Source organism: Pseudorca crassidens, chromosome 2 (genome assembly GCF_039906515.1).
Source record: "Pseudorca crassidens isolate mPseCra1 chromosome 2, mPseCra1.hap1, whole genome shotgun sequence".
Taxonomy (NCBI): Eukaryota; Metazoa; Chordata; class Mammalia; order Artiodactyla; family Delphinidae; genus Pseudorca; species Pseudorca crassidens.
In genome coordinates, this window is record NC_090297.1 from 125,704,237 (window position 1) to 125,730,237 (window position 26,001).

The 26,001-nt window shown below is 38.3% G+C and overlaps 2 protein-coding genes and 1 pseudogene across 10 annotated transcripts in view; 1 reads left to right on the top strand and 2 right to left on the bottom strand.

Annotated features, from left to right (window-relative positions):
* FIRRM (FIGNL1 interacting regulator of recombination and mitosis) overlaps positions 1 to 11,736 on the top strand; it is a 44,628-nt gene extending 32,892 nt beyond the window's left edge. For 2 of the 3 annotated variants that reach the window (XM_067728594.1, XM_067728596.1), the window contains 8 exons: positions 1,283 to 1,468; positions 3,243 to 3,365; positions 4,983 to 5,078; positions 6,508 to 6,621; positions 8,322 to 8,426; positions 9,090 to 9,170; positions 10,097 to 10,216; positions 11,393 to 11,736. In XM_067728594.1, the coding sequence (XP_067584695.1) occupies positions 1,283 to 1,468; positions 3,243 to 3,365; positions 4,983 to 5,078; positions 6,508 to 6,621; positions 8,322 to 8,426; positions 9,090 to 9,170; positions 10,097 to 10,216; positions 11,393 to 11,581 (1,014 nt within the window). In that variant the 3' untranslated portion in view covers positions 11,582 to 11,736. The remainder of the gene's footprint in view (positions 1 to 1,282; positions 1,469 to 3,242; positions 3,366 to 4,982; positions 5,079 to 6,507; positions 6,622 to 8,321; positions 8,427 to 9,089; positions 9,171 to 10,096; positions 10,217 to 11,392) is intronic. The other variant, XM_067728595.1, reaches the window with a different exon arrangement.
* A 263-nt stretch (positions 11,737 to 11,999) lies between these two features.
* The window catches only part of SCYL3 (SCY1 like pseudokinase 3), a 39,319-nt gene continuing 25,317 nt past the window's right edge, over positions 12,000 to 26,001 (bottom strand). The window contains exons 9-14 of one of the 7 annotated variants that reach the window (XM_067728602.1): positions 25,439 to 25,578; positions 24,604 to 24,788; positions 16,998 to 17,169; positions 14,454 to 14,612; positions 12,935 to 13,623; positions 12,000 to 12,430 (exon numbers count right to left, since the gene is read on the bottom strand). In XM_067728602.1, the coding sequence (XP_067584703.1) occupies positions 12,323 to 12,430; positions 12,935 to 13,623; positions 14,454 to 14,612; positions 16,998 to 17,169; positions 24,604 to 24,788; positions 25,439 to 25,578 (1,453 nt within the window). In that variant the 3' untranslated portion in view covers positions 12,000 to 12,322. Of the gene's footprint in view, positions 12,431 to 12,934; positions 13,624 to 14,453; positions 14,613 to 16,997; positions 17,170 to 24,603; positions 24,792 to 25,438; positions 25,579 to 26,001 lie in introns of all 7 variants that reach the window. The other 6 variants (XM_067728603.1, XM_067728601.1, XM_067728604.1 and 3 more) reach the window with 6 other exon arrangements.
* LOC137220357 (5S ribosomal RNA) lies at positions 17,546 to 17,663 on the bottom strand (annotated as a pseudogene).

A 26,001-nucleotide genomic window follows, 5' to 3' on the forward strand; every position in this document is an offset into this window, starting at 1 on the left:
TGAGGCCAAGGTTTTCAAACTCAGAATAGTAAATCAATCAATCAGTCTTTGTATGTAACAAATCTTGGCAACACCTACCCTTTAATATTGTCCAGGATGTTATTATTTATAGTTCTATTTTGGGAAGGGAACTCAGTCACTCACTGGACTTCATTATTATAAAGAAAGGTCTTGTTTGAACAGGTGTTTATTAATTGGCACAATTCTCTTGGCTTTCCTGGTGCAGTTTGGTTTCATGAATAAAGCTGCTTATTATAATAGACACATAGCTCATGAAGGGATCCATTTTTCTGGCTTTATCAGCTATCCCAAAAGATAGCCACATGAGTTTTCCCTTGTTTTGACAGCTAAATATTTTCTCTAAACAAAATAACATTCAAATATATAACGTAGAAGAGTTTCTCAGTCAAATTTAATGTAGTAGGGTTTTTTTTCATTTTTGATGTAGGAAAAATTTCATTCAACGAGTAGATTTTGGATTGTAAATTGAATTATTCTTCTAAAAAAATTACATTAATATTCCTAGTTAGAGTATACCTAAATTAGTAAGTGTACCAGTTTTTGCTGTTTTTCCACCAGAAACTAATTTAATATTTTAACTCTTTTTTTTTTAGAACTTTTGTTTTCCATTTTTATCTAGTCTGTTGACAACACGTTTTAAAACAGTTCTGTTTTCCTATTAACCTGGCAAGCACTTTGAATTATTTCAGTGGTAGAATGGATTTGCCAACCATACTATCCTGAACACTTGTGAATGAGTTTCATATGTTGTCTAAAGTGGAACAGAGCTGGCGGCTAGCCCATTGGAAAACTGAACCTATGACCTTTGCTTCTTTAAGTTCTCTATGATCATCAGCTGAGTAGTAAGCCACAAAAGTTGGCTAAATCAATCTCATTGGCATATTTGGGAATATTACTTTTGATTGAGCTGTGCAAGGTGATGAGTATACAAATTCTTAGGAAAAAATAGAATTATTGGGTAGGAGCATGTAAAATAGCTGATGTGACTAATAATGAAATACATTATTTAACATTTCTTAATGCATTTATATTGTGCTCCACTTAACCTGTGTTTTTCATTTTGGAAACAAATGCAGCAACAACAAGAATAACGGCTAAAATGTGTGTTCATTTAAGCTACCTTGGTCTGGTGCCTTGTGATACTGCTATTCAGTTAAAAACTTTTAAAAAATATTAAATATGGAAGCTAATACTTAGCTTTGGTGTATCCATTCACTAGACTGTTTTATGTTACTTTTGTTTCTTTAACAATTTGTTTCAGGTGGAGTTTATCCAGAAATTTTCCCCAAAAGAAGCAGAAAATCTGCTTCTGTGGCAATATATTTCCTTTCAGGCATTACCTGCTGAGCTTAGGAAACAAACTGCACTTGAGGTCAGCAGATCAGGCACTGCACAGTGCAGGAAGTGGCTAAGCAGCAGTCGAACGTTGGGAGAACTTGAGTCTCTGGTAAGATAATTTTGATGGCCTTGATTCATTCAGTAGCTGTTTATTAAGCTCGGTTACTGGGGATGTACTGTTAAAAAGACAGGCAGTTTGTGCCCTCAGGTTAGAATCTAGCAAGAGGTTCAGATTTCTACATTGTACGAGTCTTTGAGAAACTACTATTATCTTGATTGATGTAAATGTTAGCGGGGGAGAGTGTCTGTAGCTCAAGACACATTGGAACAACATGAAACACATTATGAAATACTTTATTTGTAGTATTTTTGCTGACATTATCTCTGGATTAGGCAGACATGATTCTTCTATTTGATGTACAACCCTCATTTTATGCAAACCTCTTCAGAGCTTTTATGTACCTTTCTATTTAGAATGCTCCCTCTTAAAATAATGGAATAAAAAAGAAATTCATCTGTAAGTAAAGAAAAATACCATTTAAAAAACTGAATATAGTACATGTAGTTAAGTGTTTATTTGCTAATTCTTTGATTCATTCATTCATATTTTGAATGCTCATATGTGTCAAGCTCTGTTTTAGGCATTGGAAATATATCAGGGAACAAAACAAACAAAAATTCCTGCTCTCATGGACTTACATTCTAGCTTAGCTGTGGACAGAGAAGTAATAAATATATATATTCATAATATATATTATATATCAGTTTGTGATGAGAAGAATCAAGCAAGGATGAAGACAGGGCATTCAAGGGGATGAGGACCTATTTGCAGTTTTAAATTATGAGTTCAGGGTTTTCTCAGGACTTATATTTCTATAATGAGTGTAAATGTTCTGATACTCTGTTACATAATGGCACTTGACCATAATCATCAAGATAATTTAAAACATTTACATACATTGAAAGGGAATATAAATTTTTATGTGCCTTTATTTTGGGAAAAGTATTAATTACCTAGTTAGGAGTAGGTGAACTTGTTCAGATGTTGCAGTTATTGTGCACAGATTTCTATAGTAAAGACAAAACGTCTTTTGTATTAGATAAAATAAAAGCACCTATTTTCTAAAATTCAGCAGATTTTTGCTCTATGACCAAAACTTTAGTTCAGCAGGTCACTTAACATGCTTATTTGTAAAAGGAAATAAGTAAATCATAAATTAAAAGCTGTATGGTAATTACATAAAATTAAGTGTGGTTGTTGACGTATAATGGATGAAAGGCAAGGTTACTGATTGTTACCACGCCCAAACCAACCCCATTCCTGGCCAGTCAGAGAGAGATGTGATATATAGATAAGAGCGAATCCAGGGAAAATTGTCTTTAGTTTCAAATTCTAGATAGTGTACTTAGGTACTATATTTGTTTATTGAATGCAGTGTTGCTGAAAAATTTTAAAGTTTATAAAACAGCAGCAACAATAATCTGGTAACTTTAAAAGACTGCTAAGTATATAATGTAAAAATATAAAATTTTTAGTTGATGAAGATTATAAATTAGCTTGACCGTACTGGCCATTTGTATCAAACCTATTTATTAAAATATGATGGTGTTTACATTTTGTTAAATTTTCAACCTAAAAGGAAAAAAAGTTTCTTTATTTAGAAAAATGAAGCAAATGTTTCTGTGTATAAGGAAAATTAGTTTTAGCAAAATATACATGTATTAAAGAAATCGCTGAAGAGATGGTTTTGGGTCTTAGAAATATAACTCTACATGGGTTTTTATGAAGAGTTGTAAGTAACTGAAAACCTCCAGGTAATTGGGTTCCAGCTTCTTTAGACTGGTATCTAAACTCAGGTCCTTTCCCTGTCTCTCCCCTTTAGAACACAGTGCTCTCTGCTTTGCTTGCTGTATGTAATTCTGCTAGTGAAGCTCTGGATATGGGACAGCAAACTGCAGTTAAGGAAGTTGGGAGTCAGCTTTGGGCTCTTTTAAACATTAAACTGGTAAGGAAAGCAACTAATCATTTCCCTGAAAAACAAATAAAATATTGAAAAAAGAATAATACTGAAATTTCCCTGTAGAGTAAAATGTATGTAATTTATTTATTTATTTTGCGGTACGCAGGCCTCTCACTGTTGTGGCCTCTCCCATTGCAGAGCACAGGCTCCGGACGTGCAGGCTCAGTGGCCATGACTCACGGGCCCATGTGGGATCCTCCCGTACCGGGGCACGAACCCGTGTCCCCTGCATCGGTAGGCGGACTCCCAACCACTGCACCACCAGGGAAGCCCTGTATGTAATTTCTTTAGGTTCTTCGTAGAACTTGTGATTAGAACTTAAAATACCTACTGGTACTCTTTCAGCCAGTTGTATTTAAGAGTGTGATAGGGCTTTCCTGGTGGCGCAGGGGTTGAGAGTCCGCCTGCCGATGCAGGGGACATGGGTTCGTGCCCCGATCCGGGAAGATCCCACATGCCGCGAAGCGCCTGGGCCCGTGAGCCATGGCCGCTGAGCCTGCGCGTCCGGAGCCTGTGCTCCGCAACGGGAGAGGCCACGAAAGTGAGAGGCCCGCGCACCGCGATGAGGAGTGGCCCCCGCTTGCCGCAACTGGAGAAAAAGCCCTCGCACAGAAACGAAGACCCAACACAGACAAAAATAAATAATTTTTTTTTTTTAAAGGAAAAAGTGTGATAGAATTATATTAGTAAAACTAGAACCTACTGAACTGAAAGTGATGTTCTAGCTAACTATTTTCAAGACCAGTTTGATCCTATTTTTTAAAAAAATCTCTTCTATTGTTTTCTTCTGTCTTTGGTTGGTATAGCTTGTTTGTTATTCCAGGGTCTTTTTATAAAATCTTTTGGGCAGTGGACAGTGGTGTGGCTTAAAGGTGGAAGGGGCAAGTAAATGCATGTGGCTAATTGGTATTACTCTTTTCCAGAAAAGCCAGAAAGCCAAGTGATGATCAGGCTAGAATTAGAATGATGTGTGTTCCACAGATCATTGTAGTTTAGAAATCATATTTAGTTAAATATCTAAATATGACATTTAAGTTGAAATAAATGTGTGACCTCTGGTTGTCCCAGTCAATGGAAGCTGAAGGCAACATTCACACTTGGGAAATAATAGAAATGGTTTTGCAGATGATGTTTTATCATTAAAGTTTATGTCTAAGGTCAGATTTCACTACTGCAGCATTTTGACTTCAATGAGTACTTTCCTCTGATCCTTAAAAATCATTCAATAAATATTCACTGAGGACCTCTCTTGGTGATATAGCTTACAATATCATGATAGAAACAATTATGGAGAGGAGAAATGGAATTCTAAGGAGACTAAGGAATAAGCAAGCTTTTTCAGTGACAGATAAAAGTAATTAGATCCCCATCTGAGTTAAATCTTGGTTTGAAACATGGCTCTGCTTTTTCCTAGCTCTGTGATCTAGAGCAAATTATTTAACCTTTCTGCCCCTTTTTCTTATTAAAGTGATAATACCTATCTCACAGTTATAAGGAATAAGTGAGGTAATAAAGTGCTTAGCATATATAATAAATGCAAATGTTGCTATTCTCATGTAATTGAAAATTTTCACCAAAATTATTTTGTGCTTCTTATTTAAGGTAACAGGTCAACCTTATGTTCAACAGACACTCTGCCTTTTACTTCCACTGCTGGGATTTTTCATTCAAACTCTAGATCCTCAGCTGATAAGTCAGGTAAGAATAGTGAGCAAGTTATCTGTTCTTCTCTTATCTCCTTGATGCTGAGTAGTCAGACCTTTTTCATTGTTGCTGCTAACTGCTCAGGAAAAATCCCTGAGGTTAGGAGTCATAGTTTACGTGTGAACCCTGCATTCATAGCATTTTCAAAGGCATGCCAGCAGCTGTGGGAGTGTGGAATATAACCACCATGGACTTAAGGATAATCCTCATTGTTTCTTTGAAGAAATAAAATGACTAAGGAGGAGCACTACTGAATTTTCTCTCTGGCCCCCAGCTTGCGTGGCAGAACAGGGGTCACTGGGGGATCCGTGTGGTGTTGCCTCAGGTATGCCTCGCTTTTGGAGATTCTAAGCAATGGAGAGAGGGAAAAACGGAGAAGGCCTTCATCTTACCTGAAGTGATTTGAGGCTTTGGAATGAGTCCATACTAGACAGACTTGATCCCCAAATTCAGGAGTGGCTTAAGCTTACAGTCACTTAAGAAACAAAAACTGTCCCGAGGTAAAGCTAACCTTTCCTATTCAGGAGGATGACAGAAGAAGTAATACCCTGTCACAGCATATTGCAGAGTGAGACTAGCAACACTTCGTTTTTAGTAACTCTGGTTTCTGGTTGTGCACATGAAGAACTTAGCATTAACAAATATTTACTAATTAGGTATATTTTAAATTACCATTATGTGTAATTACAGAGAATGAGAATATAATAAAATAATTGACTCAAATTATGTTGATTCTGAAGATTCTAGTTGTTTTTGAAAAATTAAATAGTGATCGTTTTAATGTAAATAATTTTGCCTATCTTCAAAAACTCCAAATAACATTTTAAAATTTCAACATAATTTTTCATTTAGATATTGCCTCCTTTATAGACTAGCTCAGTGCTCCTTTAAACCAAGGGTTGGCAAACTATGGCCTCCTGGCTAGATTCTGCCCTCCTGTTTTCAGCACAAGTGCTAAGGATGATTTTTACATTTTTAAAGGTTAAAAAAAATGTGTGTGTGTGTATGTGTATGTATATATATGTGACAGGGAACACGTTGCCTGCAAAGCGTAAAGTATTTACCATCTGGCCCTTTACAGAAAGTTGGCCAACCCATGTTTTAAATAATGAACTTCTCTCTCTAGAATTTAAAATACAAAATAATTTTGAAGATTTAAAAGAAGAGCACTGGTATATCATTTTTCAGAAACACATGGATTTTTCATTTTTTTTACAGTGGTTGGTAGGACTGATGTTGTAATGATTGACTCAGTCATTTTGTTTTATTAAAATTCCACCTGTGAAGTGTAGGCTTTGTGGAATGTTCGACTGTCCTGGGTTTGGTTTTGTTTCCCCTCCTACATACCCATCAAAATCTTAGTCATGTCTCTACAAAGCATTTGTTTTCATTTATAACTGTTCTTTGGTCTTTGTGCCCTTAGGTAATAACTTTGCAGACCTCACTACTCAAATCAGAGCCTCCTGACCATGTTCATTTGGCAGTTCTTGATTTTCTGTCTTCCCTGGGAAAACTTTTTATACCTCAAGCCATCCAGGTAATAATACTCTCTTAATTCTTTTGTTCCCATGTTAACAAAATCTCTAAGAATTACTGATGGATTTTCAGGCTTTAATTTCTGAAATTCTGTGGATTGTTGACAAAGAAAATTGGGGGAAAAATATATTTTGTGAAGAGAGGGTAACTGTCAAAATAGAACTCATTTTATTTACTTTTAGAAAAATATATGTTGACATACAAGTAATTTATAGGGTTGGCTATGGTGTGAGATTTATTCTAGTCGGGCTCTAGCACACAAAGTTCCTGAGGAAGGAAAACATATTTATGTCTTCTAGAGAGTGGTGTATAATGAGGAAATGGGGTGATTTATAAAAGTTATTCTCTTGGTTTTATATCCATGAAAGGCAGCCTGTTTGTTTAAGACGATATTTTTGAAAATGTTGCAAAGTATATATAGAGTTGACAAATGGATATTTATAAAACTGTAAAGGCCTGGCAATACACTTCTACTGAACTTTAAGACATGCTTCACAGCAAAAGGAGGTCTTCCTCCTAAATTGAGTTTTTTCTTCCTTATTACTGTCTGTGGTCAAAACAACAATTCTAGACAGTTGACCTTTTTTTCCCACCTCCACGGGAGACATTACACTATAAAGAGTTCAGTGATGAGAACTTTTTACGTTAACTTGAGCAAAAACATGATGGACGGACATTATCTCAGTACGTGTTGATTAAAACCTTTGAAACCAAAAATTGAACTGGTTAGTTTCTAAAGGGCTCTCTTGTTCACAGGTAAACAATACCATACCGTTTGTTTTCATCACGTAAGGTGTCTCATGAGATAAGTGTGTACTCGCCAGCTTCTTTTCAACTCTCTGGACAAAAGTATTCAAAGATACTTGGATTTGAGCTATCTTCTTTTTAGCATAAAACGAATGTATTCTAAAATGCTGCTTCATTAGTGCATAACTACTGACCCTAATGGGCCCAGAACCTATGGAACAAATGTTTTATTAGCAGACATTACCTTACATATTCCCAGGAGTGAAATTAAGGTGTGAAGAAATTTTGGGGATTCATCAGCATATGAGAGGCATTTGAAGCCACATGATGAAATTGATTCATTTATTCATTCAAGAAAAAACTTGAGTTCTTGCTATGTGTCAGGCACTATTTTAATCACTGGGGGTTCAGTAATGAATGAAACTAATAAATACTGACTCTCAACTGTTGTGAGGCAACAGACTAATAAAGTGGGGATATATGTAGTGTACTAAATGGTGGTGAATGCTACGGAGAGAAATAAAGCAGGGAAGGGGAAGAAAGAATGTGTATGTTACGGGGGCAGAGTCTTAAATCGAACTTTGTCACTGGAGTCCTCACCACGGTGACATGTGGGTAAAACCTGAAGCTGAGAGAGCAAGCCAAGCAGGTATCTGGGGAAAGCATTTCCAGAGCAGGGGAAATAGTAAACGGAAGTCCCTGAGATGGGAGCACGCCTGATAGGAGAGCTAACGCAGAGGCAGTGGGGCTTTGCAGGCTGTGGTGAGGACTTTGGTTTTTACTCTGAGGGAAACGGGAAGCTACTGGAAGGATTTGAGCGAAAGAGTGACATGATTTAACATGTTTTAACACGTGTTCACCGGGACAGAATTACGGAAATTTGACAACGTTAGAATAATCAGTGTACTCTGCTGAGGTTTTCCTCTATTTAATAAGGTTTGGTTTTCTTTTTAGGACAAAATTCTGCCCCACCTATCTTCTGTTTTTGCCTTACTGCTAGCTGACAGGAATTGGCTACTAGAACAACATTCCTTGGAGGCGTTTACTCAGTTTGCTGAGGTAATTAGAAGGCCAGTCTATCACAGTGACCTCTAAAATAATTTAGTATCTCAGATATTCCAAAACATTCCAAAAACATTTATTGAGCTGCTTTTGTATCTCAGTCATAGTATTTTCTGCTGGAGGATATATTACTAGTCATCTATTTTACAGGACCTAAAAATGAGACCCAGAGAAGTGAGGTGACTTTCCTAAGGTCCTATGAGTAGTAACAATCAGAACAGGCATTCAGACCAGGTGTACTAACTCAGACACTATTTTGGGGTCGATTGAGAGTACATTTCATCTCCACCTATCACAGGGGCTAGAGTTTGATGAACACAGACCTGTTAGCTTGGTTCTGTAGAGAAGGCGACCCTGCCATTGGGTTACTTTTACCCACTGTAGTGCAGCGTGCCTGTGGTCATAAGGGGGCCCAGAGATGTTGGGATGACTGGGCAGAAGTCCTTACAGCTTACAGCTCCACACTTGTGCAGAATATTGTATTAATTATCCTAAGGCATCCTGAAATAACTATGAGCTTATTATCTTTTGAGTATCCTCTGGCACTGAGTATTTTCTTTTAAAATGCATTTTTAATTAAGGTAGCTCTTAAAACTCATGTACTTGTCTTTGCAAGCTGTTGAAATATATTGAAATTAGTTTTGTCAAATCTTTTAATAGGGAACAAATCATGAAGAGATAGTTCCACAGTGTCTCAGTTCTGAAGAAACAAAGAAGAAAGTTGTATCTTTTCTGGAGAAGGTATTTTATTTATATAGAATCAAAATAGTAGTGGCACATATTTTGTTCTTTATCATGTTACTTTTTTTTTTCAAATTATAACCAAGTTGAATATCTTTGTTAGCTCCAATTTTTCACAGTGCTTATTAACACAGTGGTGACCCACATTATTATTAAGCAGTTGGGACCTCATTACAAGTCAGAAGTAAAACACTTTGGAGTTGCTCTGCCTGTAGTTTGGGATACTATTGCATTGATCATTCAGGCAGTGAGATGAAGAATGAGGATCCCTCACCTGTTACTCATCATAATTAGATTCACATGTAGAATTGTAGGCCTGTGAGGATCATGTTCACCCCTGTAATTCAGTCATGGCTTTTCCAAATAGTGACTTTCCAAACTGTTGAATCGTATGGCTCCCATATTTGTGCATGCTTTGAAACTTATATAGAGATAGTGGTAGGATGTAAGTTAAAGGTTAATTGAAGCACTCACAGAACAGTTACACCACAAATTTAGAATGCTAGGAGAAAGTGAATTATGCTTAAGTACTTAATTTTTTAATATAATCTCATTATTGAACTGGACTGTGTCTCATTATTTTTATATATGCATATATTACATATCAGCTGGATGATAAGTAAGTGTGTGCACATGTTGCTTTTAACAATTTCTCACCCTATTCAGTAAAGGCTATCAGACTATCATTTTTCTGTAGGGAAGGAGAACACTGTGGAATAATTTTACCCCAATTACACTGAGGATACATTTACAGATGACTGCAACTTACTTCCAAAATTTGCTTAGTTCACAGGCTAAACCAGAGCAGTTTAACATCCGGCACTTAAACACGCAGGCCTTTTCACCTTCTGAATATCACACCATTTTAATATTGAGTAGAGAATGCTAATGTTGATGTTTGCTTGGTTTTTCATGGTCTCTGGCAGACGGGGTTTGTAGAGGAAACTGCAGCTGCCAGAGTGGAACGTGTCAAACAGGAAAAAGGTACCTTCTGGGAGCCCTTTGCTAAAGTTACTGTAGAAGAAGCAAAGAAGTCAGCTTTACAGGTATGGACTGCTTTTCAGTGTGGATCAAGCTTTAATAAGAAATTCTGCCTTATTACTTACTGATAAAACAGAAACTAGCATGGTTCTTGGCCTCATACTGAATATCAAAATAAATAGATCTAGACATGTAAAATTGTTTTATGGTAGCTACTCTTAAAAATCACATTTCTTCTTCTGAAAGCTTATCAACACATAGAACAGAGGAGGGACTACAAAAAAAGTTTTAAAAATCATACAAAATATACTCTTAACATAACTGTCAATTATTTGTAGTAACCTTTGGGAAAGTTATGTCTTTGTACCAGTGATGCTACAAATGCAGTAGTTTCTGAACCACAGAAGAAAACCAATTAACTTACCTTCCAAAATGTTTACTTTGATCCTTTGCCTCATTCATCAAATCAGCCTAAGAGTTTTTGGCACTGTCTAGAAATCACATCTACCTATTAAAAGGCAGAAATCTGATACCTCTAAGGATATTAAACTTGTTTTGAGCAGTAATAGTATATTTGGAACGGTAATCCATAATGGTAAATTTAAGTTACAGTTCTCATTAAAAAAAAAAAAATTGTTTTTAAGACATGTTAACTTTTATGCCTTACATCTGTAAAGTTAAATATATCAGTAGTATAAATAAGCCCTCAAGAATTTATATGTTATGAGCTTCCTTAGGAAGACAGGGATTATAAAAACTGTCTTGGCCCCAATCCTTCTTCCCCTTCCTGGTGCGGTGATGTTAGAAACCCTGGCAATTTACTGAACTGGCTCCGAAAGCATCATTATAAACTCAGCATTAAAAAGAAAAACAGCAGGCATTTAGAAAATTCATATTTGGAGCTTTTTTGTAAGGACAGATTATATGGCTAAAGAATACTCACTGGAAGTTACTGGACAAGGCAGCACTTCTTAGTTTCCTTCAACCTTGAGCATTAATGGTAGTAGCAGCCTGAATCCCTGTGACAAACCAAAAATGCCTTCACATCTCTCTCCAGACGCTTGCAGGGGGCGGGTGCCCTCCTGCGCTTGTGAACCAATAACCGGAATAAAATTTTCATATAAAACTTTACAGCTTTAGAATTTGTCCTTATAAGCTTTACTCTAGTCCAAAGGAAAGTTCTTTATTTTTACAATTTTGGAATGGGTATCATGGCACTACTTGTTTTTCTCATTTGCCAGCCTTCTGCGAAAAGAGCCCGTCACGAGCTCCCCTTGGAGGAAGAGTACAGGTCAGCACTGCAAGCAGCAACAGCGGCCTTGGAGGCAATGGAGTTATTACTCCAAAAGTCTCCTCCTCCAGACTGGCTTCTGACAAAAATGGAGACACTCCAAGAAAGGATTGATAAGCTAAAACATCATGTATTCTAGGGTGAGAACTGAATGGACTGGACCATATTAATTATCGCTAGGTAAGAGCTGGATGATTTTTTCTGTCATCCTACAGTGCATTTCACCTATAGATGAAAATATTGATGTAATTATATGTCTGTACATTTTCTAACACATAAAACTTTTCTAAAGTTGATTCTAGTTAAAATAGTCTTTATTGGACATTTAGAGAACAGGATGGTGGGGATATATCTCATGAAGAGCTTTGGTACAAGGTAATAATACAGGAACAGTCGGTAACTCACTCAGATAGTACATCTGTAAACAAATAAACTGCCTAAGGAAACCTTAGCAATTTAAAATCATTTATATACTTCATAGCTAAAATTTTTTCAATAAGTTGATTTCATAATAGAGCTTACTCTTCTGACAAAGAAATAGCACAAAATTAAGCTAATCAGCTTGAGTTTTTGTATTTATTTTCTTTACTTCCAGAATTGTTCTGGAAAAAAGCAGTAAAGGTCAACCTTTCCACAGCCACTTGCTCTTCACAGAAACTGGCCTCAGTCAGACACACAGCCTCTTCCTCTGAGAAGGGCTGTGAACCTCTGCACCGCCCAGGGCTCCCCGCCAGCACGCCAGGTCTCACACTTCTGTTGGCACTGACTGGAAAAAGAGCTCCTGGTATGAGAAAAACAGGATGCTTTTGGGTTTTCTTGTCTGCAGAGCCTGCTTTTGAGGTATTTGATTTTTTAAAAAAGGAATCCATTTTCCTAAAGATTAACTCACACCCGTTGTCACCAGGTATTGTCTTCCCAGTTCAGGTCGCCATCTTCTCCCCAGCCTGCAGCCTCTCCCTGCAACAAAAGAAAGCAAGCCAAGGGCAACCTGCTGAAACAAATCATGTTCAGATTTGAAAGATCAGGAATTTAAAAGGGGCGCAACGCGTGTCTTTTGATGCCAGAATACATTACATTTCCTTGTACTAAGTAAAATAATTTACTGGACTAGGAAGCTGAAAAGTAGAATTACTTTGGTTCCAGAATTACAAAACCACAGTATTGGGAAATAACGTTCCAAGGACCATATAAGCCAGTAAAATCAGCTTGATGACACCACATTCTTGGTTTAATCCCTTTTCCAGACAAAAAAGATTATTATTGTAAAAAGTGGCCCATTTATTAGCCCAAGCACTGCTACATTTTTCTAGGGAACGAAAGATGCCATTTATAGGAACTGATCTTATTCATTTTATGCTTGATCATGTTACCCAATTGTGGACATCAGTCTTTTCTCTCACTGGGAAAACAGCATGTTTGTTATCAATGGGACAGTGCAGCTGCTACCTGTGAGGGAAGCATAAACTATTATGCACAATTTAATAATCCTCACCTCAGTAATTTCTGCTGCAGCAAATTTTGAGGAAAAGTGCATCACTGATGAGACGTTATCCTTGTTGGGAGCTACTGTTTCTGTCCTCAGTTCAGGTAAAATAAGAATAGCAGCTGAAGGCTTAATTTCTGGGATCATATCAGCAAACCAATCCAACTCTGGGTCTTTTACTGGCTTCTTTTTCACCTGTATGGTAAACTCCTCTCCTAAACCAAGTTCTGATGGAGCTTTAAGGCGCCTTTCTTGTGACGACACTTTTGGTGGCTTGGTTTGGTCTGGGTCATCCCTGCTTCGTGCAAGACTGGTCTTTTGGGGTAGGCTTGATTTCAAAGGCTTGGCCTCTTCAGTGAGTGGACGCAAAGTAGGAGTGGCCTTTTGCTCCCCTGAGGTGACAGGTCTTGCAGCCGTGATTCCACCTCCTGGGTTTATTTCAGTATCTACACCGCTGGGCTCAAAGTCATCCCAAGCCGCCGCCTCTGCATTCAAGTCGGTGAATGGCGACCTGGCAGCAGCATGGGGGTCTGCAGGGCAAATCTCTGTGTCGACAGGTTTGTCCTCAGGCTCGCTCCAGTCAGGCCACTCCTCAGACTTTTTAGAACTCGACGGGAACTTTTCACTGTCTCCTGAGGTGATTTTCACATCTGAGATTCCGTTGATGGGAAATTTAATAGGCTGAGAAAACTGATCACCTGTGGGAGACAAATACAAGAATTATTCTCATAAAACGTTGGTTTTAAGAACAAGCAATATATTTAGGAGAAAGTTAACAGATCTATACAGAAACGTATAGATCCAATTCCTTGGAAATATCCATGTACACTGAAGTATGAGATATCCCAGCAGAACATAAATCAACAAAGATGTGATGTAAGTTAAACAAATACTTAAATCGTAATTTGATGGAAGCATCGCAAGCAACAACTAACTGGAGCATCTAATCCTTTACTAAATATTCAGACATACTGTTTATTGGCATAACTGTCTACAAACAAAGATAAAAATGTTCTAAGCCAGGCGATGTTACCCTTGAGATATTAATTACGTACACCCTGAAAAAGTGTTGTGTGCTCAAATAAGTTTGCCTCGCCCAACATATCCTCATTTTAAACAGATTTTCTTAAGTGCAGTCAAGTCACTGAAGTCTTGTGCAGTGTGGTCTGATTCTGTGCTCAATTCCCCAAACTTATTTAACCACAGAACTCCTCTTTCACAGCACGCCTATTAACATCTTCCAGAACTATCATTCTTTGATGATACAATTTGGAAGAAGTCCCAAAGTAAAGTATCTGGTGCAAAAAAGAATTCAAGCAACGTCTTCACCAGTTATGAAGAAAAGACAGGTATATACCCTATAGTCCAGGGAAAAAAGACAGACCCAAGCTGACTACATAATTACAAATAATAAAAAAAATCAGTCTCAATATTCCCAAAGTGCCCTTAAGGTTCAGAATTTAAACTTATTACTCAGGAAAACATTCACCCAAGCAGTGGAACAGCTATATAAGTTTAATGAATCTACCTGTCTGTAAAAGAGTACTGTAGTAATCTCGCTGTATGTGCTTCTTGCTGGTGATGGGCACGTTGCCAGAAAAACATTTAGGGAATATGCTAGAGGAGGGGTTCTTCAAGACAGGTGAGATCTGACTGCGCTGGCTGCAGACGACGTGCGTGGGAGAATCTGAAGATAAATAAAAAAACCCCAAAAATGAAAGGGGTAGTAAATTGCTTCTTTTCCTATCACATGTTAGGTGAGCAATGGTTAAGGGAAAAGGGTATATTTAACACAGATAAAAGATAAGTTGCAGAAAGAGGGCACCTCCAAATATTTGAAGAAACATAGTTACTAAGGAAGGGACTGCCTGTCCTAGAGGCATTTAAGAACAGGCTGTGTCCACATGGTGGTAATGGCACAGTAAGGTTTCAAGCATAGGTGAGCAGTTGAAGTAGACAGAAAACAAAACCTTTAGGATACCTAGTTATAAAAGTTAACAGCCTGTAAAAACATCTTAGTGGTTATTTAAAATCATACTTGATTCTACTTACTTTCCTTTTAAGAAAAAAGAGTACAAACACACCAATGTGAATGTACTTAATGCCCCAAGACTGTACACTTAAAATGTTTAAAATGGTAAACCTTGTTACAGACATTTAATGCCCAACTGGGAAAAGGAAAGTGTTTTAAGAAAATGTTGTCTTTAACAGCTTATCAGAAAGTTCACACTCAAGAGTGGGTATTGCGCAAAAGGATCCTAGCAAACTTTCTGGCCTAATACTTCCTCTGCCTTGGAAAAGTGAGGGTGAGGGGGATGGCCTGGGCTAACTCATCACAGGCCGCAGCTCCCCTCCTCAGCGCAGCCTGACCTCTACAAGCCCTCCACCCTCTTGCTTATTTCTGCCACTCTCCTCCCTGCTGAAGTCCTACTCATTTTTCTTACAAAATGTCCCCTTCTCTAAATTGTCCTCCCTAACTCTTGTTCATGCAGACTTATTTCTCTTAGGTACACTTTTCACTAACCTCCATATTAGCCCTTATGTCTGACCATGCAGGTAAACTGTAAAAGAACAGAAGGAAAAAGATAAAAGTCTAAGAGTACCTCTTTTACATACGCCCCTTCCCCAGCAGTCCCCCATGTCCTGTAGAAGAAGGGCCTCTCTTTTCTATAAACTTGGAATGTAGGCTGCCACCAGGGCTCCCAGCCATCTTGGATGAAAAGCCTAACATGGCAAGTCAGTGGGATTAGTTTCAAAGTTTTCAGGAAAATCTATTTTAGTAAAAACTTATCTGCTGTAACGTCTAGAACCAGAAGACTCCATCCAATAAGTAAAAAAGATGTTCGGAGTGGGGACTTTTACTAATTGAACATGTAAATCTGCCCCCAGAGACTGACCCCTAAGCCTTATCTCAAAATTACACATACCCTCTCCTCCTGCCAGAAATTCCTCTGGGATGAAATATAAATCTTTCATCTGCTCTTTGTGCACTCTGCTAAAAGAAAAACTGGTAACAACAGACCTCACTCAGTTTGGTATGGACATTTCATGGCTGAAGAGGAGGCGACAGCTTCTCCATCGCCCTCTTTAAGCTCCCTGGAGCCACACTGACACTGATTCATTAGCACCGAGGAAGAACTGAACTCTCTTCAAAACGTCAGGAAGTCAGTGTCGCTTTAAAAATTCTCTTGGCATCAAAATTAGAGAGCAGTCTATCTGACAGTTCCTTTCTACTAATAACTTTCCATGCTATCTACTCACTATGACTGAGAACCAGATTAGAGATCCAGAGCTTCATAACACGTCATCATCCTTCAGGGTTATACAAAGGAGCAAAGAAGCAATGACACTGTTGATAAAAAATTCTTATCCTTGACTTTTATAGCCTACAAAGATCAGAAACTACTGCTACTTCCACGTAACATCCAATGGGAACATACCAGAAATAAGGATATTTTTTTCTCTTGATTTCTTGAAGTACCTAAAAATCAAGAGCTTGTCACCTAACAGGCCATCAAAATCAAAAGAACTTAAACATCTGGTGGTGTTAAGAGCTGCTACAACCTTTTTGGAAACTGACACTATCTATTAAAATTTTAAATATTCAATATATTCTCTGACTCAGAAGTCCAAAAATGAGTGCAATAGCCATCAACAGGGAAATCACTGAATGAATTATATTCAATGAAATATTAGGCAGCTGTCAAAAAACAAAATAAAACAAAACTATTAGGCAGTTATGTACTGACCTGGAGACAGGTCCCTGATAAGCTGCTATGTGAAAAAAAAATCAAGTTGTAGAATTGTGCATAATATATATATTTTTTAAATCCTATGTGTGTGTGTAAACATACATTTGTGTGTCTTTGTGGGCTTAGAAAAAAGGATGAAAGAATTCCCACTAAGCCATTAAAACTGGTTACCTTAGACGCCCCAGAAGGAGCTGGGGGAGGGAAATCATTAACTTTTTCCTTATGTATCATTTGAATACAATCTATCTGCATTATCTGTATAATGTTTAAAATCTAATAAATTAAAACAACAACACACTAGGCCTTTTAATCATTCTTACCTTGTGGGGAAAGGTCCATAGTTTTAGTAAAACTTGGTGCAGTGCATTTGAAGACCTTGGTTCTTTCTCCTCCCACAACCACCTCTGGTCCAAGTAGAGAGACCAACACTGCCAGGCTGTGAAGAGTAATTGCCACAATGGAATCGCTGGTATCACGCAGGCCCAGTAATACCTAGGAGTGAATTGGGTAATAAGTGTATGCAGCCATATTGCCTGTCTCTTTCTCCCCTGGTAAACAAGTAGTTGGGCTGCAATCAGTTTGTGCTTGCTCAAGTGAACTTCATTTCTTAGATACGCGTTCTAGGTCAGTAGCTCGCAACCTATCTGGTCAAGGACCAATATTTTCTCCCAATCCATCACAGCCTGATACTTTTCCAAAAATAAAACAAAAATGAAATTAAGTAGATAAATACATTAGAAATATATTAGGAATAAGATGACTATGTTAAATTACTATAAAAGGTTTTAGATTTGTCCACGATGCCTGTTGACTCTTGCCTCCAAACCAAGGCCACAGAGTCCTCCCAAGAGCTAGCTCAGCACTTTTAAGCCTACAGCACCGAGTATTCCCGGGTGGTCTTCCATCCAAGTACTAACCAGGCCTGACCCTGCTTAGCATCTGAGATCAGATGAGACGGATGCATTCAGGGTGGGAAGGCTGTAGACAATTCCCCAACCAAATTCTTGGTGAATCTGAATACTCCAACTGAAAGACAGAGTTGCTGAATGGATTAAAAAACCAAGACTCATCTATATGATGTCATAGGAGACTCACTTCAGGTGTAAGTACATACATAGACTGACGGTGAAGGAATGGAAAAAGATGTTCCATGCAAATGAAAACCAAAAGAAGGGTGAGGTAAGTTATACTTGTATCAGACAAAACTGACTTTAAAACAAAGACTGTAATAAGAAACAAAGCAGGCATTACATAATGATAAAGGGGTCAAATCCAACATTTATAACATTTATAAATATTTATGCACTAAACATAGGAGCGCCTAAATATACAAAGCAAATATTAACAGACCCTAAAGGGAGAAACTGAGCAATACAGTAATAGTAGGGGACTTTAATATCCCATTTACATCAATGGATAGATCATCCAGACAGAAAGTCAGTAAGAAAACACTGGCCTTGAATGACACATTAGATTAGATGGACTTAACAGATATACAAAGAACATTTCATGCCAAAGCAACAGAACACACATTCTTCTCAAGTGCACACGGAACATTCTCCAGGACAGATCATATGTTAGGTGACAAAACAAGACTTGATAAATTTAAGAAGACTGAAATCATATCAAGCATCTTTTCTGACAGTAAAAAAACTAGAAATCAATTACAAGAAGAAAACTGGAAAATTCAAATATGTGGAGGTTAAACAGTATGCCACTGAACAACCAATGATTCAAAGGAGAAATCAAAAAATGCCTTGCAACACATGAAAATGGAAGTAAAACATACCAAAATCTATGGGACACAGCCAAAAGCAGTTCTAAGAAGGAAGTTCATAGTGATAAGTGCCTGCCTGAAGAAACAAGAAAAATCCCAAATAAACGACTAATTCTATACCTCAAGAAACTAGAAAAAGACGAACAAAGGAAGCTCACAGAAGGAAGAAAGTATCACAGCAGAAATAAATGAAATAGAGACTAAAAAGACAATAGAAAAAAAATTCAATGAAACTAAGAGCTAATTTATTCAAAAGGTAAAACTGACAAATCTTTAGCGAGATTCACCAAGAGAGGACTCAAATAAAATCAGAAATGAAAGAGGAGATGCTACAACTGATACCACACAAAGGACCACAAGAGATTACTATGAAAAATTACATGCCAACAAATTTGACAAACCAGAAGAAATGGATAAACTCCTAGAAACATACAACCTATCAAGACTGAATCATAAAGAAATAGAAAATCTGAACAGACAGGTCAAGTAAGGAGATTGACTCAGTAACCAAAAACCTACCAACAAACAAAAGTCCAGACACAGATGGCTTCACTGGTGAAGTCTACCAAACATTCAAAGAATTAATACCAATCCTTCTCAAATCCTTACAAAAAATAGAAGAAGAGGGAACTCATTTTTAAAAGGCCAGCATTACCCTGACACCAAAACCAGAGGACACCACAAGAAAAGAAAATTACAGGCCAATATCCCTGATGAATATAGATGCCAAAATACTCAACAGAATTAGAAAACAAATTCAACAATACATTAAAAGGATCACATACCACGATCAAGTGGGATTTATTCCAGTGATGCCAGGATGGTTGAACATATGCAAAAAATCAATGTAATACACCACATTAACAAAATGAAGGATAAAAATCATATGATCATCTCAATAAATGCAGAAAAAGCATCTGACAAAATTCAACATCCATTCATGATTAACTCTCAACAAACTGGGTATAGAGGAAACATACTTCAACATAGTAAAGGCCATATATGACAAGTCCACAGCTAACATTATACTGAAAAGCTGAAAGCCTTCTCTCTGAGATTAGGAACAAGCCAAGGATGCCTGCTCTTGCCAACACGGTATTAGAAGTCCTAGCCACAGCAATTAGGCAAGAAAAAAAAAGATATTTAAATCAGAAAGTAAGAAGTAAAATGGTCACTTTTTGCAGATGACATAATACTATATGTAGAAAACCTTAAAGACTCCAACAAAAAACTTTTAGAACTAATAATGATTTCAGTAAAGTCACAGAATATACAATCAATATACAGAAATCTGTACTATTTCTATACACTAATAATGGACTGTCAGAAACAGAAAGAAAACAATCTCATTTACAATTGCATCAAAGAATAAAATACCTAGAAATAAATTTAAACAAGGAAGTGAAAGACCTGTACACTAAAAACTATAGGACACTGATGAAAGAAACTGAAGAAGACATAAATAAATGGAAAGATATTCTGTGCTCATGGACTGGAAGAATTAGTACTGTTAATAAACTGCCCATACTACCCTAGGCAATCTACAGATCCAATGCAAGCCCTATCAAAATTCCAATGGCATTTTTCACAGAAATAGAACAATCCTAAAATTTGTATGAAACCACAAAAGACTCTGAAGAGCCAAAGCAATCTTCAGAAAGAAAAACAAAGCTGGAAGCATCACATGCCCTGATTTCAAACCATATTACAAAGCTATAGTAATCAAAACAGTATAGTACTGGCATAAAACAGTCACACAGGTCAATGGAACAAAATAGAGAGCCCAGAAATAAACGTATACATATATGGTCAACTGATTTATGACAAAAAGAGCCAAGAACATACAATGCAGAAAGGATAGTCTATTCAATAAAGTGTTGGGAAAACTGGACAGTTACATGCAAAATAATGAAACTGGACCACTATGTTATACCACATACAAAAATTAACTCAAAATGGGTTAATGACTTAAATGTAAGACCTGAAACCATAAAGCCCCTAGAAAAAAACATGGGCAGCAAGTTCTGTGACACCAGTCTTGGTGATGAGTTTTTGGATCTGACACCAAAAGCAAAGGTTACAAAAGCAAAAAACAAAGAAGTGGGACTACATCAAACTAAAAACCTTCTGCATAGCAAAGGAAACCATCAACAAAGTAAAAAGGTAATCTACTGAATGGGAGAAAATATTTGCAAATTGTATGTGATAAGAGGTTAATATCCAAAATATACCAAAAAACTCATACAACTCAAAAGCAAAAACAGTTTGATTAAAAAGTAGGTTGAAGATATGAATAGACATTTTTCCAAAGACAACAGAAAGATGGTCACCAGGTATGTGAAAAGATGCTCAACATCATTAAACAACAGGAAAATGCAAATCAAAACCACGGTGAGATATCACCACACACCTGTCAGAATGGGTATTATCAAAAAGACAAGAAACAACAGGTGATGGCGAGGATGTGGCGAAAAAGGAACCTTTGTGTCTGTTGGTGGGAATTTATATTGGTGTAGCCACTATGGAAAACAGTACAGAGGTTCCTCAAAAAATTAAAAATAGAACTACCATACCATCCAGTGATTCTACTTCTGGGTATTTCTTTGAAGAAAAAACTACTAACTCAAAAACATATATGCACGCCCATGTTCACTGCAACATTATTTACAATAGCCATGATATGGAAATAATTTAAGTGTCTACTGATGGATAAAGAAAATGTAGTACACACTCAGTAAAACTATTCAGCCATAAAAAAAGAATAAGATCTTGCCATTTGCAACAACATGGATCGACCTGGAGGACATTATGCTATGCTAAGGGAAGTAAGTCACACAGAGAAAGACAAATACTCATGTGTGTGTGGTGGTGGGGCAGAGGACAAACAGAAAAATGAGCTCACAGATACAGAGAACAGATTAGTGGTTGCCAGAGGTGGAAGTGAGGAGGTAGGGAGGAAATGAAATGGGTGAAGAGGGTCAAAAGGTACATACTTCCTGTTACAAAATAAAAAAGTCATAGAGATACAATGTACAGCATGGTAACTATAGTTAATAATACTGTATTGCATATTTCAAAGTTGCTAACAGAGTAATTCTTAAAAGTCATCACAAGAAAAAGATTTTGTAACTGTGTGGTGACACGTGGTAACTGGGCTTATTGTGGTGATCAGTTGCAATATATATACATATACACACATATCAAGTCATTCTCCTGTATACCTGAAACGAATATATCAATAATGTATCTCAATTTAAAAAAAAAAGGTTTTAAATGTTAATTTTCCGTATCTGTACTCACCTCATTGCAGAACCATAACAAAGAGTACATGGACTGGCAATATTCTGCAGAGCTCACTTAGAAACACTCATCTAGGTCACTAAGAGCTATGTTACCAGTCCTTGGCCTCTTCTCAGTTTTATACACCCATAAGGATAGGACCTTGAAACCTTCTTTATATCTGATGCATATAACACCTGCCCCAAACTGAGCCAATTATGATCTCTTTCCCGGTAACAAAAACTGGAATTTAGAGAAACTGGTTATCTCTGAGGTTTGCTTAAAATGAGGAGAGTGAACTTAGAAGCTATGGGTCAACCATGTTTGTCCATGTGTACACCAAATAATTAAAGCTGGTCTTCAAAAGTCAAGAGAGAAAGGAAAGCAATGAAGACCATATGGCTGAGTCCCAGCTGCACTTGATTTCCATGTAAGGCAGAATGACATCCTTTGATTAAAGTCTCTCTCTTTTTTTTTTTTTTTGCTTTAGCTTGTTTAAGTGGGTTTCAGTTACCTGCAGCCAGAAGAATCTTGACTAAGACATTCACATGGAGCTATGAGGAGAGATTTTGCTCTGAATTGGCAAACACGTATATAAGGAAGATGGCAGGCAAAGCATGTGCACCAGCCAGACACAAGGCTATCAGGAGTCCTGGGCTCTGGTCCTTGCTTTGCCAGGGGTTCTCAATATGACTCGGCCAATTAATCGCTTCATTATTCTGGTCTAGTTTCCTCATATATCCAAGATGAAGGTTTCCAACAGGACTCAATAAAATAACTAACAGGTCCAATGCTAACAAACCAGGCACTTTCTCGAAACAAAGCTGTACAAGTAAACTAAATCATGGTTAGAATTCTATCAACTGAATACGGTAATCATAAAATAAGAAACCACCAAAGCCAAAAACCCAAGAGTCATCCTCAAAACTCTCCCATCTAGTGAGAAACTGAGTCCTACCCCTTCTACCCTTAATCACTGCCGCCATGTTTTCCCCAGTCCTTGTCATCTCTTAGCAGGACTATTCTAATAACTTCCTAGTTGAACTCCCTTAGTCTATCTTCCACTGCTCCCAAAGTGAACACTGAAATCAGTCAAGTTATTCCCCTACAGGGGGAGTAGCTCCACTGAGAGTTTTCACTGCCTTTCATATGCTGAGTATCTACTTATTATTTGACCTCAGCTCAGTGCCAATTCTGAGACCTGTGATGGTATCTCTATTTCAGAGTTAGAGTGCTTCATTCCTCTTCTAAATTTTCAGACACAAACAACTACAAGTAGGGTGACAACTACTGCTGCAGATGTAAACACAAAATGCTATGTTGTGGTAGCTAGGCTCTAAAGCCAGCCCCCAGTGAACCACACCCCCAGTATCCACACCCTTGTATAAAACCACCCCATGGTGAACCTGGCCTGACTTCTGTGACTCACTTCAACCAAGATAATGTGACAGAAGCAATGTTGTCAGTTTCCAATCTCTGCCTTAAGAAGGCTGCTTGGGCACTTCTAGTAGCCTTCGGCAGCCATGGAAGAAGTCCACACACCTTGCTAAGGAAATCATGTGGAGATGTCACATGGGGGAATAGGGGCCCTGAAATGTCCTGAGGCTTTATGGAGAGGGAGCCCCAGCTGTCCTGATGCCCCAGGTAAGCCCACCTTTCAACCTTCCCCTCCAAGGTGCCAAGGGGCTATTCTGGATGTGTTATGGGGCCCCAGATGACTGCTGCCTCAGCTGACATCATGTGGAACAACAGAACCCCCAAGCTGAGCCCAATCAATCCAAAGAATCGTGAGAATTAATAAAATGATTGTCATTTTAAGGCACTAAGTTTTGGGGTGATTTGCTACACAGACAACAAACATCTATTATTTCCGATCTACTCTCTCCTTGAAAGCAGGAAGTGTGTTACATACCTCTAGGGCCCCAGTACCTAAGCACAAGAACTGGCATAAAACCAGGCCTTATAATTTGTAAATAAATTAATCTGATAGAAAAACAAGTTATTTGAAAAATACCATGTGACCGATAAAATCTTTTAAAACCTTGTACCGAGTTGAATAGCGTCTTCCAAAAATTCATGTCCACCCAGAATGTGACCTTGAAATGCGTCATACTGGGTTAAATCCAATGACTGGTGTGCTTATAAAAAGGCCGTGTGACAACAGAAGCAGAAATTGGAGTGACACGGCTACAAGCCAAGAAACGCTAAAGGGCTACCAGAAGCTGGGAAGAAGGCAAGAAGAATTCTCCCCTAGAGCCTTCAGAGGAAGCCCTGCTGACATCCTCATTTTGCCTTTCTGGCCTCCAGAACCATAAGAGAAGAGATTTCTCTTGTTTTAAGCCACGCAGTTTGTGGTAATTTTGTTACCTCAGTTACAGAAAACCGATACAAACCTGGAGCCCTGGAGTGGGCAAATCTAACAGGCTCCCTGGTGGCTGACTGATAGGCTGAAAACCACTGACAGGAATCATCTCCTGTTCCTCTCAGTTATAATTTAATTATTTTATAGTAATTTAATTATGATACTTGCACTTTATGTTCACAAAGCATCCCACAAACGAATCCTGTTAGTTTTCCCCCAAAGAATTAGCAAACAGAATTACAGTTTTTCAGGTTATAAACAGGTGAAAACCAAATATGTTAGTTTAACTGATTTGCCTGTGTGACTGGCCTGGAAATGCAACTTTAATTCCCGCCCTTTGGATCCCAGGAGGCGTTTAAACTGAAGTTCTGCCTCAGGCCTTCTCAGCTGTTCCCCAGACGCTCCAAAGACCCCCTCCCTCCCAGCTCCCCTGCCCCCAGCACCCGCAGCGGGCCCTGGCTCCGCCTCCTCCCCTGGAGAGCGCTGTGGGCGCCCGCCCCGCCCCTACCTGGGGCAGGATGACTTTCTTCAGCTGCTCCTGGGTGAAGTGCCCCACGTAGGCCTCCAGGTGAGACAGCAGCACCGTCCGCACGTGCTCCTCGTGCACCTCAAACAGCCGCAGCAGCACGGGGATCACCCGCGCCTGGAACAGGGCTGGTGAGAGCAGGCGGGGGGCTCCTCCCCTCGCACCGTCTTCTCCCCAGGTCAGACGAAAGAACAACGCGTCACTTCGGTGAAAGGAGCACGAAGCCCAGCGCAGAAACTGAGCCCAGAACTTCACACACGTTCTAAATGCTCTTCTAAATTCCCAAACCAAAGGGAAGTGCTTCTTTTGACCCCAAATTACTCAAGGCTTAACTGTCTTAATCACACTCCACCTTGTAGAAGTGTTTCTGAAATACTCTATCATACTTAATGTACTATTTACAAAGAAACCTTATGTTCTAATAGAATCCTGAGTCGACAGCTCTTTATATACTTACATCTAATCAATGAGGAATTTCATATACTAGATTCAACGGATATGATTGTTGCAATTTCATCCGGAAAGCCAGGAAGTGTGTTAAATGCTACAACAAGAGTTGGCGCTGACGGTCCTCTCCTTCCTAGTAGTTATGGTAGGTTATTCAACAGAGACATGCATCAGAATCATTTGGGGACCTTTCAAAATACATATTTACCCATCCTTGCTCTGTCCCAGAACCAGTGGATCAGGCACAGGCAAATTTTTAAAAAGCTCCCCAGGTGATTCAGATTACCATGAAATAATCTTGCACTGCTCAAATATGGACTAATAACTCCCAAACTCCATAATTACCAATAATACTTTGAAAAAAATTCACCTTTTTTGGGGCCAAGGAGGTAGGGAAGAAAACTCTTAACAGCTACTGGCTCTGCAAACACCAACTGATTAAGCAGAAGAGGCACCAGCCGTGAAGCTATTAATTCCTCTGACAGGCAGCTGACTCTGTCCAGGAGGAACCTGAGGGCAAAGAAGGAAAGCCTGGGAAACTGGCTGTGACACTGTATCAGCTCACTTGTACAGTTTAGACGCATGCAGCTTTATTCCACTTCCATCAAAGTGATGAATCTGAAATGTAGCTAGAGAAACTGTAGCTAGGTCAGTCCCCAGGTATTTAAGAAAAACACAGAAGGTGTGAGGCAAGGCCAAACAGTCAGTACATACACAACCTCCAATCCAAGCTAGGAAAATTTTTTCAAAAAATGGCCCCTCATTAATAGCAAGAGTGTCTTCTCTCCCCGCTAATAAGCCAGAGGCTTTCTGGTCAATAAAAGGTACTTTCTCAAGTTTAAAAGACGTAGGATATTACATTATCTAAAGTTTCCACGGTAAACAAAATACTAGCTTTTGTTACTCAACTTATTAAAACAAGCTATGTACAAG